The sequence below is a fragment of the Phacochoerus africanus genome, chromosome 3 (assembly GCF_016906955.1).
Source record: "Phacochoerus africanus isolate WHEZ1 chromosome 3, ROS_Pafr_v1, whole genome shotgun sequence".
Taxonomy (NCBI): Eukaryota; Metazoa; Chordata; class Mammalia; order Artiodactyla; family Suidae; genus Phacochoerus; species Phacochoerus africanus.
The window spans coordinates 29245268-29263242 of record NC_062546.1 but is presented as its reverse complement, the minus strand read 5'-3'; the positions used below and the strand labels follow the sequence as shown (position 1 = coordinate 29263242).

Genomic DNA, 17975 nt, shown 5'->3' with positions numbered 1-17975 from the left:
CTCCAGGGAACTCCCTGAGCTGGGTCTTGAAGGATGAGTTTTTCCAAGGAAGCAGGATGAGGGAAAGGGCATCTTGGAAGTGGGGACACAGAAGGTGAAAGCACAGAGGGTCGAAGCATCTTTGAGGACAGGGTAGGTTCCTGCAGGAATGAGAGCTATCAGACTGAACGTGCGGAGCATGGGTGGAGGGTGACAACGCAGCAAGTAAGGAACTGCCACAGGTACTGCCAGAGTCACAGGCAGAGAGGCCTGGGAGCTGAGGTGCAGGCACGCCCACGACAGGGCGTCCTGCCCAAACCACACAGGGCAGACGGTCTGCTCTGAGCCGCAGGGCAGCCTGGAAGGGAAGCAGGGAGATGGGCTGTCTGCTTCCTGTGGACATCAGTGCAAATGGCCAAGCAGACTCAGGGCATTGCAGAGAAGATGAAATAAAAATAGAAATCCTAGCTCTCAGACAAGGTGGCCCACAGAGTGTTCCCTGTAACCTCAAGTTCAAAACCACAACAAATACAAACTGGAGTGTCTGCTTGGCAGAGCTGTGGTCATGCACACTGCAGGCTCCCAGACAAATATATATACCAGACAAACCCACAGAGACAGATTAATGGTTGTTGGGGACTGGGGTGGTTGGGAAGAAATAGGACGTGATCACTACTGGGAACAAGTTTTTCTCTTGGAGGGATGAAACTGTTCTAGAATTAGTTACTGTTGACAGCCGCACCTGTTCTATGAATATACTAAAAATCGCTGGGCTGTTTACTTTGGGTAGATGCATTGAACCGTATGTGAATTATGTCTCAATAAAGCTGTCATTTTTTTTAAAAAAAGGAACGATGGAGGAAGGCGTGGTTGTGGCGGCCTGCCCTGACCGGCAGTGCCTCGCCATCCAGCTCAGAGTCATCTGCGTATTTGAATAGACACAGATGCTTAGATGATGCTTAGATGCTTAGAGAAGATGCTTAGATGATGAAGAGATCAGAGGGCAGCCCTGAAGCTTATGTTATAAAGATGAAGCCACCAGCAGAGGCCATGAGGGTCAGGACTGGCCCTTGGGTCTGGGGAACGAGCTCAGATGGGCCCACGGGGGCTCCTGGGCTGCGTGGGAGCTCAGAGAAAAGCTTCCCACGACCTTACATCATCTGTAAGTGGGTGAGGAGGAGGGCTCCTGGGGCGTGAACTGGTGGGCCACGAGCCCCTGGTGACCCCCCCGGGAAGAAGCAAAGGAGGGCTAACGGGTTGTTTCTCCCCCCACAGAGTCAGGTAGGCTAGGAAGAATGCCCTGAGTTCCTACCTCCCAAGTAGAAAGGAGTCAGGTGATGAGAAGTGGCTGGAAGGGGCTGCCAGGCTACAATGGGGAGAGCACTGCCTTGTGTGGAGCCCTGGCAGGCTCTCGGAGGGGACACTGCTCTGGGCCTGGCCCCCGAAGCCACCTGAAGTTGTCAATGAGCAGCAGAGGGGAGGTCCGGGAGGGGTGGGGTTTGGTCCAGAGAGGAGCCCCCAGCCACTCCTTCCTCCCAGGGATTGCACAACCGCCCCCCACCCCGGACCCCCACTCACCGGTCCTGGAGCCGGTCCTGTGTGTCCTTCAGCCGGGCCTTCAGGTGCCGGATGCACACCTCCTTCTGCTGCAGGGGGGTCAGGTACTGCTCCGGGGTGGGGGGCTTGATGCCATGGTTGTCGCTGCACAGCGTGTACTTCATGGAGCGCCTGCAAGGTGACACTGATCAGCGCGGAGGGAGGAAGAGGCCTGGCGGGGCACAGGCGCTGTGTTTCCAGGGGCAAGGGGAACCCGGCCTGAGCATCCAGGTACCATGGCCACAGAGACCCTGTGGGCACGAGGACAGCCAGCCCTTCTGGAAGGGGGGTTTTATCAAGGCTCTTCTGAGGGAAGAGCACAGCATCAGGGTGGGGAGCTCACGGCTCCTCTATCTCAGGGTCTGGAGACACAGCAGAGCCTGGCACCACCTAGGACATTCTACCAACGCCACCGCTGTCAACCCAGTCCCAGCGCTGTGGCCCAGAGCTCAGGCGTCCAGCCTCCCAACCCAGAGAACGAGGCTGGGGGTGGGAGGGGCCTCCTTCTCCATGTAAGTATCTCAGGACCCGCAGGGTGAGCAAGGCCTTGTCTGTTGTGCGTGCGTGTGAGTGACTTGGTGTGAAAACCTAATAACTGCACGGCAAGAACTGCATGAGACGTTTCTGTCTCGCCATCACTGTCACCTAAGTATTCGCTGTGCAAAGCGTCGTGTGCAGGACTGGTATCGAAGTGGACAGCCTGTCCCTGCCCTGGCATAAGGTGGGTGACAGTTAATATAAAATTAATGGTGTGTTCTTTTCCTTCCTGTTCTGCAGCTTTGCTTTCGAAGAATCACATCACTATATAGCATGCGTTTCTCTTGTGATGGGAGAGACTGCCTAGCAGCCTGTTATCACAGGTAAGCAGTTTTTAGAAACGTGCAACAACATTTCTTAATACCATATTATGAATATGACAGGACTCCTGTATGCCATAAAAATGTTATAATGAGGAATTCCCATTGTGGCTTATCATGTTAAGTACCCAACATTGTGTCCATGAGGCTGCAGGTTCAATCCCTGGCCTTGCTCAGTGAGTTAAGGATCCAGCATTGGGGCAGCATTGCTGTCACCATGGCTGTGGTGTAGGCTGGCAGCTGTAGCTCGGATTCTATATGCTGCAGGTGCAGCCTTAAAAAAAAATTCTCATGATGATTCATTCATTAGATAGGCTAGGCTACCATGAAGCAATCACACTGCTGCTTCTTCATTATCAGTGCATGATTATACCTGGAAATAAGTATTAATTTCTTTTTCACATTATTTTTTTTTTTTTGCGCGGGGCGGGGTTGCCTGCAGCATGTGGAAGCGCCCAGGCTAGGGACTGAAACTGTACCACAGAAGTGATCTGACCTGCTACAGTGACAATGCTGGATCCTTAACCCGCTGCACCACAGGGAAATGCTCTTTTCTTTCTTTCTTTCTTTCTTTTTTTTTTTTTTTTGGCTTTATAGGGCCACACCCGTGGCATATGGAGGTTCCCAGGCTAGGGGTCGAATCCGAGCTGTAGCTGCCAGCCTTTCCGTTTGCAAGGAAACCTCCTTGGATCTTGGCTTAAAAACCTCGGCATGTTCTCACACAATTTGGCAGAGGCTTTGCTATCATCCAACTCTGGGACCCTGGGGCTGAGAAAAGACGGGCGCTGGTGGGACCCGTTGGCTGAAACAACCAAGCTGGAGGCAGCTGTAAAAGTTCCGTGGAAGCTATCTAACGTTTACTGAGGAAAAGGCACCTGAAAACTGTCAACTATTGAAGAGAAGGTGTGGAGAGAAGGGGAGAAAGAGAAATGATGCTTTTCTACTCACTCAGCTCCTGGCCCCTAAGTTTAGCTCAAGTCATACACTGGCCTGATTTCCTGTGTGGGAAAGAGGAGAGGGGTGGGAGTTTGGGGTCCCTTCTGCTGGATGCAAAGAAATCTCCTTCCAGAAGAGAAGAAGCGACCTGAGCCCCACGTGCTAGTCCTGCACACAACCTGGTGCCCAGCAAGGGCTTGGGCAAGAGGGACCAGAGCTGTGGTGGATAGAGAGAGGCCTTTTCCTCGGGCCAGGGATGGAGGAAACAAGATTGCTTAAACTAGGAAGAGTTGAGGATTAGAAAGGAAATAACTATGTTAGATTTTTTTTTCATCTTTTTAGGGCCAAACTCGCAACATACGGAGGTTCCCAGGCTGGGGGTCCAAGTGGAGCTATAGCCACCGGCCTACACCACAGCCACAGCAACGCCAGATCCAAGCCGCGTCTGTGACCTACACCACAGCTCACGGCAACAGCGGATCTTTAACTCACTGAGAGAGGCTAGGGATCGAACCTGAGTCCTCATGGATGCCAGTCAGGTTCGTTAACCGCTGAGCTATGACAGGAACTCCCCACATTAGCCTTTTTCTATTTGCTTTCCTGAGTATTTCTTCCCCCGCTAACATTCAACACTCATATATTTTTAGTCACTAGCTCTCCTTGTGGCAAAACATATTTTTAAAATATAGTATTTACATATATGCTATATTTTACCTAGAAGAAAAATATGCTATATTTCCCATCTCTCAGCTATGCATGCCTTGGAACGCCTGGCTATTTGCAGCAAGGCCACAGCCGAGGTCAGGCTGCTCACCCAGTAGCAGCGGCTCTGAAGGTGGCAGGGAGACCCTTCCATGAATGCAGCTCCCAGCCTCAGGGCGGGACTGCCCTCTGGGGCTGTAGTTACAACACACATGGCAGAAATCTGCTGCCCATACAAAAGTACTAAAGTTGCCAATTAGGGAATCCCTGTTGTGGTTCAGTGAGTTACGAACCTGACTACTATCCATGAGGATGTGGGTTCGATCCCTGGCCTCACTCCGTGGGTTAAGGATCCAGTGTTGTCATGAGCTGTGTGGTGTTGGTCACAGACATCGTTTGGATCTGGCATTGCCGTGGCTATGGTGAAGCCGGCAGCTACTGCATGGATTCAACCCCTAGCCTGGGAACTTCCATATGTCATGGGTGTGGCCCTAAAAAGCAAGCAAACAAAAAGAGTTGCCAGTTTGTGGGAGCTCTGCACTGGGAACCACTAACTCTCCCTGCAGCCAGTCACACAACCCTGTACCAGCCAGCACGGTGTAGACAGAATTTCCTGGGGAACATATCCCATCTCAGAAAACACAAAACTGTGGGAGGTTTGGGGGCTCTGGCCGTTCTGCCTTCTTTCTTTCCGGACACTGACCTGATGTCTGGAAGTGTAGGACCCATCTGGTAACGACGAGGACAAATGCTGTACACCAAGGATGGTGGACACAGGTCCTCGGCATTTCAGGGAGCTGACTGCCTTGGGGCCCCCTGTTCTAACAGCATCACCCCAGCTTGTCTCAGCCACTGTCTTTGGTTGCATGCAGCTGGGTATTATGATAGGCACCTTACAGATGGGAACTGAGGCTCAGGAAGAAGTGACCTGCTTAAGGTCACACAGCCAGCGAGTTTGTTAGAGTTGGGGACGGTTAGAACACCCACCTGCCTCCAGCCCTCAGGGCACCCAGGCTCCCAGCCAGCTGGGCCGGGCCAGGCGGGAGGGAGGGAGGGCTGCTTACCTGGGCGTGGGGCTGCTGTCACTGCCCTTGCAGGAGCCCGAGTTGCTGCTGCTGCTGAGAGAAGAGGTGCCGTAGGCGTCCCGCATGCTCACGGGTGGAGAGGTGCGCCTGGAGGCAGGAAGAAGAGGCAGGTGCTCGTTCTGGCTGGTGGGCAGCTGCGGACACTGGGCGAACACTGCCAGGCCGCTGCGGCCCAAAGGGCCCCCACTTCGGGGTCACCGCCGGGGAGAGAAGTGGCGGGGGGGAGGCACAGACAGAGGTGACAGAACAGACATTGCAAATCAAGATGGAAAACCAGAAAGACGCCAGTACTCCTGGTTCCCCAGGACAAGGATGGAGGCTGAGCAGGGCTGTGGGTCAAAGGTGGGGTCCCAGCTACTCTTACCAAGGGTCCTCAACTTCCAGGGTCCCCCAAGCCCAGAGTGGGAGGTCCCTGCCCAGACTGAGCGAGAGGTGGAGAAGGAAGGAGCAGGCAGGAGTGGGGACAGGAGAGGCGCACACGGAGGGCACTGAGTGAGCCTGGGTGGAAGACTGCACGACATCCCTCCAGTAATTGTGAAGGTTGAACAATATGGATGATGGTAGGGATCCAGTGCTTTAAGCCTTCGGAGGACTTTTATGTCCACAGTGAGATTTCGGCCCTTAAATAGTTCCTGAGGCGAGTATTAGCGAGCACATTTTAAAGATGGCAAAACCGGGGCAATGACTTGCTCAGAGACAAGTTGGTGGCAGAGTGGAGACGAGACCCTCCCTCCTCCCACCGTCAGAGGCCAAGGCTCTGGGCGAGGGGGAGACTCACCTGCGGGATCCGGCAGAGGCCCGTCTACTGCCTGGCAGGGACATGGCCATGAGGCTGCGGGTCCGGGTGAGGGGTGGGATGGGCGGTGTCCCCGGGGCTGAGGAGAGAGGGCGGGTTGGGGGGGCCGTGGGGAGGGCCGGGCCTGGCCACGTCATCCTCTCGCTGGGGCCGCTGCCCGGCATGGCTTCTCCTCTCGCCCTTCAGCAGGACACCCGGGACCGAGCGAGGGGCTGGCAGGCCAGGCTCTGGCCACAGCTGCCTCCACCAACGATGTTAGCAGGCTCCCACCACCCGACTTAAAATCACGATTGTGCCAGGGCCTCAGGACGGCCAGAACTCATCGGTCCAACCCCGTGTTCTCCAGATGAGTGGATGTGCCCCCGAGAGAGAGAGAGCGAAGGCCTCGCCCAAGGTCACGTGGGCCCCGGGGCAGGCCCAGCACCAAGTCCTCTGTGCTATGAGCCAGGCCCCTCTCCCTGATTCTCAGACCCCACCCCCACGCTGGTCAATCCTCCCTCCTTGGCGGGGACGGAGGACTGGAGGACTCCTGGAGCAGGACCAGCACCCCCCAGTTAGGCTGGGCTAGTCTCGACGTCACCTTCCCAGAGGGCCTGTTGGTACGTGGCTCGGGGCTTCCCGTCTACAAGGGAGACAAGACAGACCGACACACCAGCACACGTGTAGAAAGACATATGGATACACATGAACATGAAAAGGTACCACATCCCTGCCATTCCAAGGCGTGCCACATGAGGCTCAGGGTACATGCTCAGGGGGCTGGCCCCTGATGTAGGACTTGCAGCCTTTGCTTGCCCCGCCCCCCTACCACCCACATGCAGCACACAGGCAAGCCTGCACCCATCCATGCAAATGCACATGCACATTTGGGGATGCAGCAGAAACTCAGGGTGCAGGCTCAAAGCAAATGAGGAGGGGGATGGATGGCAGCAGAAGCCCCCACCAGGGCTGGACCCAGTAGGAAGTGACCATGCCCACAGAGGTCCATCCTTGCCCCTCTTGACAGGTGGGAGGGAGACTCAGATAAGGAGATTCCTGCCTGTGAATCCTGAGGCTCCTTTCCCAGTCGGGGCTTGGGTTCCCAAGGCAGCCCTGCAGGGGCTGAAGGAGGGGGAAAGGCTCCGTGCTGGGAGGGACACTGTCTGGGGTGGGAGGAAGCCTGTGCTGGGCATTAGCCCAGAGTTCCTGGCATCTAAGGTGGAGGGGCCTGGGCTCTTTGCAGCCAACACGCTAGTTCTGTGCCATCTCCAGAGACCCAGTCCCCTCCTTCCATGCTCAGAGCAGGGACTGAGGACAATGGCCTGGCTTATGGGAGACTCGGCAGAGGATACCGTGCGCCAGGCCTTCCCCCATGCTGGGAGAGAAGCGGTGACCAAGCCCTGCCCACACTGGACCCCGTGCCAACCACATTACGTACATCACGCCATCGACTCTCCCAACAACCCTATGAGGAAGTGCTGCGATTAGTCCCTTTACGGATGAGGAACCCAAGAGCGAAGGGGCTGCCCAAGACACAGCCCAGCCTGGCAGGGCCAACACCTGAACCAGGCCAACACCAGATGGGTCTCAAGCCCTGGAGCTCCCACCCAGGGCACCACCCCTTCCCGTGTCAGGGCCTCTGGGGAGCCCGGTCATCCCTCTAGCAGCGGCTACCTCCTGAGCAGACAAAGGCGCTGCTCAGGTGGCCTGTTTCCTGGCTATGACACAGACGTGGCCTGTTCCCTGGAAGGCCCGGACACAGCCAGCATTGTCTGCCCAGAGGTGTCGGGTGCTGAGCATAGGAGCCGCCGACACCCCGCCTGTCACCTGAGCTGCTCACCCCAGCTTGGCGACGCATCCCGCCCACCATGCCCCAACCGCCCAGACAGGGCCTCCTGGAGCCGCAGGGCTGGTCCCCAAAGGAGGAGCTGTGGAACGGGGACCGGGGGCACAATAGTGCCCCTCCGTATTTCCAGGAAGGCCACCACTGCCTCTTGGGCACAGAGGGCAAAACTAGGAGTGGTGGGGACAGGGCTGAGAGTCCTCAATCATGGGTGGGCAAGGGCCTCAGGGATCACCTGTCATTGATGGGACCCTTCTCTGGGCAGGTGACCGGGCTGAGTGCTTTTACGTGCCTTGGCGCTTTACTTCAAATAACAATCCTTCAAGGATGGATTTGTTATCACGTTTGGGTCCAAAGTCACACAGCTGCACATCTGACAGACCCTGGCTTCCAGCCCCAGTCAGCCTGGCTTCACCAGCCATCCTCCCAACCTTACTCCCCCCTTTCTGGCCTTTAGGAGGATGCTGTGCTTTCAGGAGGGCTTCTCAGCAGAGGCAGGACTCAGAGCTGAGGCCGAGCCTTGCTCTTCCAAGCCAGCTCTGGCGAGTGTTGCCAAGGAGCTAGGAAAATCCTGGTGGAGTTCCAGGCCCAGGTCCTGGGAGGCAAACACGATGCCTGCTTGGCCCTGGAGCTGCCTGTGGCCTTGGTACAATGCGGGCTTTGTCCCAATTGTCCCTGCTCCTACCTCGCCCGGCAACCCCTCACCTCCCTTCTCTACGGCTCCCTCTTCCTTCCCCTCTGGCTGGGGGTGGGAAGGGGATGACATTTGTACCTGGATGGAGCTGACAGACTCCTGGGAGGCCAAAGCCAGCCATTCATCTGGGAGGGAGGTGGAAGTGGCATTTCCCCTGCTGGGACAGGACCTTTGCAGGCAGGGGTCCCTCTGGGAGGGCAGAAGACACCCAGGCCCAAGGGGAGCAGCCTCTCTAGGATCTAACCCAGAAGTGGTGTTGCAAACCCTGTGCTTTCTCAGGGCCACACCCTCCCCTCTGGGCCCCAGAGAGGAGGCAGGTTGCCATGGCGTTTGTCACCATGCCGCATGCCTGGCCCGGAGTCCTGTAGGCCTGTCCCCAGGTGGCTAGAGCCTGCAACTTAGACTGGAAAGTGGAAAGGAAACTCTTGGCCATGGGGAGCTAGACTGATAGCCGCCCATCACCTCCACCCCAGGTAAGCCCAGGCCCTCTCACCCCAGCCTCTGGTTCCCCCATCCTGGCCATACCATGGGCCACCCTGCTGCCTCCACCCCTTTGATCAGACCCTCACGTGCCCAGCACGAGGGGTGCAGGGCATAGAACAGGATCCAAGGAACAGGAGATGGAAGGAGGCAGAAACAATCAAAAAGGTCTGGCTCAAATCCCAGCTCTGTCACCCTCCAGCTGCCTGCCCTGGGCAAGCCACGCCACTTCTCATGCGTAAGTGGGGCTATAATGGAATGAAATTCATATAGTAACTGTGAGAATAACACGGGATAACTATGCATAGAGGGCTTAGCCCAGTGCCCACCACACAATAAACACTTAAAAATGGGACCTGCCAGAATTTTGGAGGTTGATAATTGCAATGTAATGGGAGCTTTGAAACAAACATTCAAGATATAATGGTGGCCTCAGGAGAGTCAGGGAAAGTTTCTCCAAAAGGAAATTTACACAGGGTCTTAAGGGATGAATAGGAGTTTACCAGGCAGAGAAAGCAAGTGGGAGGGATGGGAAAGCCTGGGCAAAGGCAGTGAGTGATTCAATAGCAGGGCTGCTTAGGAAACTAGGAGGCCCGGTGGAGGCAGGCGCACAGTGGGGGTGAGGCTGCACAAGGACGTGGAGCCAGGCCACACAGAGCTCTCTCTGAAAGCCAGGATCTTGTTCCATGGCCAACAGGGAGCCATGCAAGGGCCTTAAAGTGGAAGGGATGGACACAGATTTGCATTTTAGAAGGCCCCTGGGGGTGGGCCTGTGTGGACTATAGCTGTAAAGGGACAAGAATAGAGGCAGAGAGACCAGCTAGGAGAGTATCAACAAATTAGAAGGGCGTGGGTCTGGGCAGCAGCAAGAGCAATGGAGAAAAGGGCCTGGAACCTCTTCAAGTTCGTTAGAGGCTCCCAATTAAGTAAAAATTAGGGCAATACTCTTCAAGGCTCTCTCGTCTATACCTTTTTCAACCTGCTCTCAGCTGCTTGCTGACCCCCGAGCAAAGCCCTGTTTATTGCCCCCACATCTTTGCACAGGCTGTTCGTCCAACTGATAGCACCTGCCCTGCCCACCTCACCCTTTCTGTAAAGCTCTGACCCCACTGGCCTTTCCTCCTGGGACTTCACCCGCCACTTACTCTCTTGACCGCTTAGCATGCCACACCTCAGGTTGAAACTCAGGGAACAGCCCCCTCTGGGGAACTTCAAACACAATCAACTTAAACTTAAACAAACACAATCAACACACAACTATTAGGAACACAGTGATTTAAACGCGCACATTTGATGAACCAAGGGGTTGGATTTGATGGTCTCTAAGATGCTTCTGGATCCAACATTCTCTGATTCTGGGGCTGTTAATGAAATGATAGACTTCTAATTGAGGCTTTCTTCCCTTTTAATTACTAGAACTCCCAGGTTTCAGTTTCTACATCCGTAAAATTAGGAAGTGGCATTCTTCAAAGGGACACCATGGCATTTTACTCAATCAGCAAGTCATGGGAAGAAACCAGGCACTTGGGTTAATCTAATATTCTAGTTAAATCAAAGTCCCTGTATACAATTACAAATTATCCCCCCCCCCAAGAATTAACCACCAATAAAAGAAGAAAGCTTTCCTAAAATCCAAAGGAACAGAACAATCTGTGTCTGATGACTCCTCAGGCCTCTCACAGCTGTGGAAAGCAGAGCACTGCAACCAACAGAACAGAACTCAGGAGGAATCCTCCCTCTGCCGAGGCAACACTAGAATGCAGAACATTCCACCCTCCCCATCCAACAGCAGAGGGCCTGGTGCTCCTAGAATGCTAATGCAGAAGGAAGTGGGAGATGGAGGCCAGGCCTGGGAGTGTTGTAGCAGCCACCTCTGGATCTCAGAGGATTAGCACTAGAAGGGCACTTCGGGTTAAGGAGTTTGGTAAACCTTCCACTGGCTGCATGACCTCATCAGACACTACGCTTCTCTGCACTATCCGTGAAACCCAGGACCTTTCTTCCTGGACCTGGGAAGGGAGGTGGTGTGGTGAAATTTCTCCAGCTTGCTTCCTGTTTCCTGTCCACGCTTCCCTGAGAGCTGGAACCATAGATGGAGCCACTGGACCCCTGCTTGCAGGGCAGATCCACAATTTGGCTGAGTGCTGTGAGATCCCCCAAGGCAATCGGGATGGGAGTGAGGGCTGAGGAGGCTGCTATGCAGGAAGTATGTGGTGTTAGACTCAGATTCCAGAGCTTGGAGGGCATTGAGCCCAGTGGTCTTCAAACCACCCAGAGAACTTGCCTCTGGGACTGCTGGGTGCCAGGGGCTCAGGCCTCTTTTCCCATTTCACCTGGAGAGGCTCCTAGTGTATCTATTCTACACAAGGAAGGTCTGAAGTAAGACTGCCTTTTAAAAAAGGTTTTACAGAACCTTTTTGTGGCTCAGTGGTTAACGAACCCAACTAGTATCCATGAGGATGCAGGTTCGATCCCTGGCCTTGCTCACATTGCTGTTGCTGTGGTGTGGTTGTGGCTCAGTGGTTAACGAACCCAACTAGTATCCATGAGGATGCAGGTTCGATCCCTGGCCTTGCTCACATTGCTGTTGCTGTGGTGTAGGCCGGCGGCTTCACCTCTGATTCGGCCCCTAGCCTGGGAACATCCATATGCCGTGGGTACGGCCCAAAAAAACCAAAAAAAAAAAATTTTTTCAGGTTAAACAGGTATGTCATATGTATTTTCTATGATGAGATACTACTTTGTGTCCATTAGGATGGCTCTAATCAAAAAGACAGACAATAACAAGTACAGGCAAGGATGCAGAGAAATTGAAACCCTTGTGTATTGCTGGCAGGAATGCAAAATGGTACAGTCCCTGTGGAAAACAGTCTGCCAGTTCCTCAAAAAGTAAAACACTAAATTACCAAATGACTTAGCATTCCACTAGTGGGTATATATACCACAAAGAACAGAAAACAGGGTTCCCACAAAAACTTGTACAGGAATGTTTGTAGCAGCACTATTCACAATAGCTAAAAAGCTATTGTGAGCAATACCCAAATGCTCATCAATGGATGAATGGAGAAACTAAATGTGATCTATATATACAATGGACTATCATTTAGTCATAAAAAGGAATGAAGTACCACCTAATGAATCTTGACAATATTATGCTAAGTAAAAGAAGCCAGATATAAAGGCCACATGTTGTGATTCCAGTTGTATGACATGTCCAGAATAGGTAAATCCATAGACCGAAAGTAGATTAGCGGTTGACGAGGGCTGGGGGAAGGAGGGGTGGGGAATGACTGTTAATGGATATAGGGTTTTTGTTTTGTTTTGTTTTGTTTTTGGATTGATGAAAATGTTTTAGAATTAAATAATGGTGATGGATACAGAAATTTATGAATATACTAAAATCATTTGTATTGTACATTTTAAAAGGGTGAATTGTATGGTATGTGAATATATCTCAATTAAAAAAAAAATCAGAGTTCCTGTCGTGGCTCAGTGGGTTAAAAACCTGACATAGTGTCCATGAAGATGTCAGTTTGGTCCCTGGCCTCACTCAGTGACATTGTGGCAAGCTGCAATGTAGGTTGCAGATGCAGTTCAGATCCAGTGTTGCTGTGGCTGTGGTATAGGCCTGCAGCTGCAGCTCTGTTTCAGCCTCTAGCCTGCAAACTTCCATATGCTACAGGTGTAGCCTTAAAAGAAAAAAAAATCTATATCTCTCTCTCTATATTTTTCAAAACCAACTATTTTAGGAGTTCCCGTCATGGCTCAGTGGTCAATGAAGCTGCATCCATGAGGCCTTGCTCAGTGGGTTAAGGATCTGGTGTTGCCATGAGCTGTGGTGTAGGTTGCAGACACGGCTCAGATCCTGCATTGCCGTGGCTGTGGTGTAGGCTGGCAGCTACAGCTCCAATTCGATCCCTAGCCTGGGAATCTCCATAAGCCACAGGTGCGGCCCTAAAAAGCATTAAAAAAGACCCCCCCCCCAAAAAAAAAACATTGTGAAAGGACAATTATTGTCCAGGAAAGGGAAGGGAATGGCCCAGGATGGCTCAGCAAGTTGCAACAGGACAGAAACTAGAAGCAGCTGTCCTGTCTCTACCTGACTTTAGGCAACCAGGTCAAGAGCAGGCACTGACCTGGTGTTCCTGACTCTGGGTCAGCCTAGAGGAGACAGGTAACTAAGGCTGTCCTCTTTTGAAGGTTTTGCATCTCCCCAAGCCCATCTCACCCTCACAAATTCCCTGTGGAGGAGGTCAGGTGGAGAGAGATCCTTTGGACACATGGGAAACCTGAAGCTGTGGAGTTTTTGAGATCACTCAAGGTCACACCTGGACTCACAGGTCACGAGCGCCTGCATTTCTCCTGCATCATGAAGGCCTCACAGTGCCAGAGAACTGGGACACATTCTGTTATGCTGCATGAAAAAGGAAAAATCTACTTTCTAGGAGACTCTAAAACACTGCGGTGGAGATGCAGGAGTTACAGCCCTGCATCCTGGGCTCCTCGCGCTTCCATAAAAGTGGAACATCACATGTGGAGAACACGGAAGCCTCGTACACTGTGGGCGGGAATGCCACTATGGAAACAGTATGGAAGTTCCTTAAAATACCAAAAACAGAACTACCATATGATCCAGCAATCCCACTCCTGGGTGTATATCCATAAAAAAGCAGAAACACTAATTTAAAAAGATACATACATACTCCCCAATGTTCAAAGCAGCACTATGTACAACAGCCAAGACATGGAAATAGGCACAAACGACTGGATTAAGAAGATGCGTATATGTATGTGTGACTATTAGCCAGAAAAAAAAGAATGAAATATTGCCATTTGCAACAATGTAGATGGACCTAGAGAGTATTATCCTTAGTGAAATAGTCAGACGAAGCCAAAGATTATATAATATCACTGGTATGTGAAATCTAAAAATAATACAAATGAATCTACATACAAAACAAAAATAGACTGGCAGATGCAGAACACAAACTTGTGGTTACCAAAGGGGAGAGGGAAGGAGGAGGGACAAATTCGGGGTATGGGATTCACAGATACAAACTACTATCTATAAAATAGATAAGCAACAAGGATTTACTGTATAACACAGGGAATCGTACCCATTATCTTGTAACAACCTATAATGGAGTAAAATCTGCAAAAATACTGAATCACTAAACTGTATAGCTGAATCTAACACAATATTGTAAATCAACTATAATTCAGTAAAAATATAATACATAAAATAAAAGAACACATTTTCTAAAAAAAAGAAAGCAGGACATCGCAGAAACAGGAGGGTAGCAGAACAAGGAAGAGTGTTCAAAAAGAAATCCTTCATGTGTCTTCTCCCTAATCAGCCTGTCTCTCCATATTCCTCTGAGAATCAGATGTGTGGGCAAAGGAGAAGCCCCCTCTCTGAGGACCACCCAGCTCAACTCCTCCAACAGTGGCGTCCTGCTTATTAGGCCGGTGCTGTGCAAACCCAGCACTGAGCCCCTCCACACTCCATCCGCATCAAAAGGTCCCTCTCGGTGACCTTGGGCCCTTGACCTGTCTGAGTCTCAGCTACCTCATGCATTCAGTGCAAACCACCCTCCTGACCCGATCTCTTTAGGATCCGACCAAGGCAACAAATGGAGCAGTGGGCGAAGTTCTTAGAGGACAAAACATTTCTTGCTGCTACTATTACTACCACTCACTACCTCTCGATGGGACTCTCTTCTCCTTTTTCAGAGATATTCCTTGCTGTAGGGTAATCCAGAGCAGGTACAGGGGGTGACTCTGAAATCACTGGCACCCTCTGTCAGGTTGACTGCCCTGGGTTGGCTCTGCAGGACAGTGCCTGCTAAGTCTCCTATGTGGGGAGGGGCAGCAGAGGCAACACTGGTTTCCAACTCCCCCACCACCACCATCCAGTGGTGCCAGAGATGCCCCCTCTACAGACAGCCATGAGGAGGTGTAGGAGACAGAGAGGCCCTGGTGCTAGCTTGGTAACTGCCTGGCAATTGGCTCCTGGCAGATGGAGGCCCTTCCATGACCTTGGTCACAGCACATGCTCCCCTGGGCTTCCTGGCTGATTGAGCTGTCAAGCTGCAGCCTGGCTCTTCTTCCTGCTTCCGCCTCCTGAGGTTCCAGCTCTAAAGCATCATAGGATAGGGCCTCTGATCCTATGGATTATCTCTTTTTTTCAGATCTCTGCCTGTGTTCTTAGGATCCTTGAGTCAGTGTCTGTCCCCTCCCCTGCATCTACCCCAAGTACCTACAGGGGCTAACACACAGAATTCTAGAATGGAAAGAATCCTGGATAGACTTTGTCATGGCCCATCATCTTATAGAGAGAAACTGAAATCCAGAAAGAGCATGTGATCTGTTTAAAGTTGCCCAGCAAGTGGGGGGCAGTGCCTAGGCTGGGAGCTTAACTCCTGACTGCAGTGATGAGGCTACTGCTTACAGCCCCCACCATACACCCCCATTTGAATCCAGGCAAAACTTCAGTAAAATCAGAACAAAGGTAGCTTTTTGAATAAAGAAGTCATGGAAGTGTTTTTCACAGAATAACACAAATAATCCTAATTTATATGGAAAAATAAAAGACCCAGAACTGCCAAAAAATCCTGAGGAAAAAGAACAAAGCAGGAGGCATAATCTTCCCAGACTTCAGACTATACTACAAAGCTACAGTAATCAAAACAACATGGTATTGGCACAAAAACAGACATATGGATCAATGGAGCAGAATAGAGAGCCCAGAAAAACCTACACCCCCATGGACGATTAATTTTCTACAAAGGAGGCAAAAATATACAGTGAAGAAATAACAGTCTCTTCAGCAAGTGGAGTGGGAAAGCTGGACAGCCATGGGTAAATCAATGAAATTAGAACACACCCTCACACCATACACAAAAATAAACCCAAATGGCTTAGACCCTTAAATATAAGACACGACACCATAAAACTACTAGAAGAGAACAGGCAAAACATTCTCTGACATAAACCATATCAATATTTTCTTAGGTCAGTCTCCCAATGCAGTACAAATAAAAGCAAAAATTAAAAAATGGGACCTAATCAAATGTATAAGCTTTTGCACAGCAAAGGAAACCATAAACACAATGAAAAGACAACCTACAGACTAGGAGAAAATATTTGCAAAGGATGCAACCAACAAGGGATTCATTTCCAAAATGTACAAACAGCTCATACAACTCAATAACAACAACAGAAAAAGTCAAATCAAAAAATGGGCAGAAACCTAAATAGACATTTCTCCAAAGATACAGATGGCCAATAGGCACATGAAAAGATGCTCATCATTGCTAATTATTAGAGAAATGCAAATCAAAACTACAATGAGGTATCCCTTCATATCACTGAAAATGGCCATCATTAAAAAGTCTACAAAGGAGTTTCCATTGTGCCTCAGCAGGTTAAGAACCCAACATAGTACCCATGAGGATGTGGGTTTGATCCCTGGCCTTGCTCAGTGGGTTAAGGATCTGGTATTGTTGCAAGCTGCAACGTAAGTCACAGATGCAGTTTGGATCCAGTGTTAACGTGGCTGTGGCATAGGCCTGCAGCTGCTGCTCCGATTTGACCCCTAGCCCAGGAACTTCCATACACTTCCGTGTCACAGGTGCAGCCTTAAAAAGAAAAAAAAAAAAAAGTACAAACAACAAATGCTAGAGGGGATGCGGAGAAAAGGAAACCCTCCTACTCTCTTGGTGGGAATGTAAATTGGTGCAGCCATTATGGGAAACGGTATGGAAGTTTCTCAAAAAACTGAAAATAGAGTTGCCAAATGATCTAGCAATCTCACTCCTGGGCACATATCTGGACAAAACTATAATTTGGAAAGATCCGTGCACTCCTATGTTCATAGTAGCACTATTTACAATAGACAAGACATGGAAACAACCTAAATGTCCATCAACAGATGAATGGATTAAGACATTGTTGCACATACATACAATGGAATACTACTCAGCCATAATGAGAATGAAATAATACCACTTGCAGCAACATGGATGGACCTAGAGAGATTATCATACTAAGTGAAGTCAGAAAGACAAACACTATACAACATCACTTATATGTGGAATCTAAACTATGACACAAATCAACGTATCTATAAAACAGAAACAAACTCATAGACATAGAGAACAGACCTGTGGTTGCTAAGGGGGAGGGAAGGATTGGGAGTTTGGGATTAGCAGATGAAAACTATTCTTATATATGAAATGGATAAACAACAAGGTCCTACTGTATAGCACAGGGAACTATATATTCAATATCCTATAATAAACTATGGTGGAAAAGAATTTTTTAAAACAGTAGTCATGAGGAGTTCCCATTGTGGCTCAGTGGTAATGAACCCAACTAGTATCCATAAGGACGTGGGTTCAATCCCTAGCTCTGCTCAGTGGGTTAAGGATCTGATGTTGCCGTGAGCTGTGGTGTAGGCCAGCAGCTGCAGCTCTGATTCAACCTCTAGCCTGGGACCTTCCATATGCCACAGGTGTGGTCCTAAAAAGACAAAAAAAAAAAAAAAAGAAAAGAAAGAAATAATAAAATGAAGGTATGGAAGGAAAGCTGAGGGTGAGACAAAGTCCCACCAATTTTAAGGCAGCTCACACATAACAGGTGAAACTGAGGCCTTGAGGAAGAAGGGAGTACCACAGCCTGACCACTCACACAAACATGGCAGTGATAATGGGGATCAGATTTCACTCCTAGCTTCCTGGCCACCAAAGGGGAGAGTGGGAAGCAGACTAGTTCTTCAGGAGAAATAAAGGTGAATGATTCTCCCTAAAATGAATGCTAAAAGAAACATTGCAAGGGATTTGCTGGAGGGATAAAAGACTGCCCATTGGGAACCTGCAAGGAGAGCCCCAAGGTGGAGGAAAGAGCTCACCCAGGTTGAACTGTAGGTGCTGTGCTTTGCTGACATAAGATTGCAGGAACAAAGGACCAAAGAGCTAAAGGGATGTGCAGATGTCTTTTGATCGGCCTGGGACCACAGCCCCCTTCC

The 17975-nt window shown here is 50.6% G+C and overlaps 1 protein-coding gene across 4 annotated transcripts in view; it reads right to left on the bottom strand.

Moving 5' to 3' along the window:
• SNPH (syntaphilin) overlaps positions 1 to 17975 on the bottom strand; it is a 41550-nt gene that overhangs the window by 6300 nt on the left and 17275 nt on the right. Inside the window, exons 3-6 of one of the 4 annotated variants that reach the window (XM_047771427.1) lie at positions 7369 to 7395; positions 5934 to 6573; positions 5135 to 5242; positions 1558 to 1707 (exon numbers count right to left, since the gene is read on the bottom strand). In XM_047771427.1, the coding sequence (XP_047627383.1) occupies positions 1558 to 1707; positions 5135 to 5242; positions 5934 to 6115 (440 nt within the window). In that variant the 5' untranslated portion in view covers positions 6116 to 6573; positions 7369 to 7395. Of the gene's footprint in view, positions 1 to 1557; positions 1708 to 5134; positions 5243 to 5933; positions 10513 to 17975 lie in introns of those variants that run through there. The other 3 variants (XM_047771428.1, XM_047771431.1, XM_047771430.1) reach the window with 3 other exon arrangements.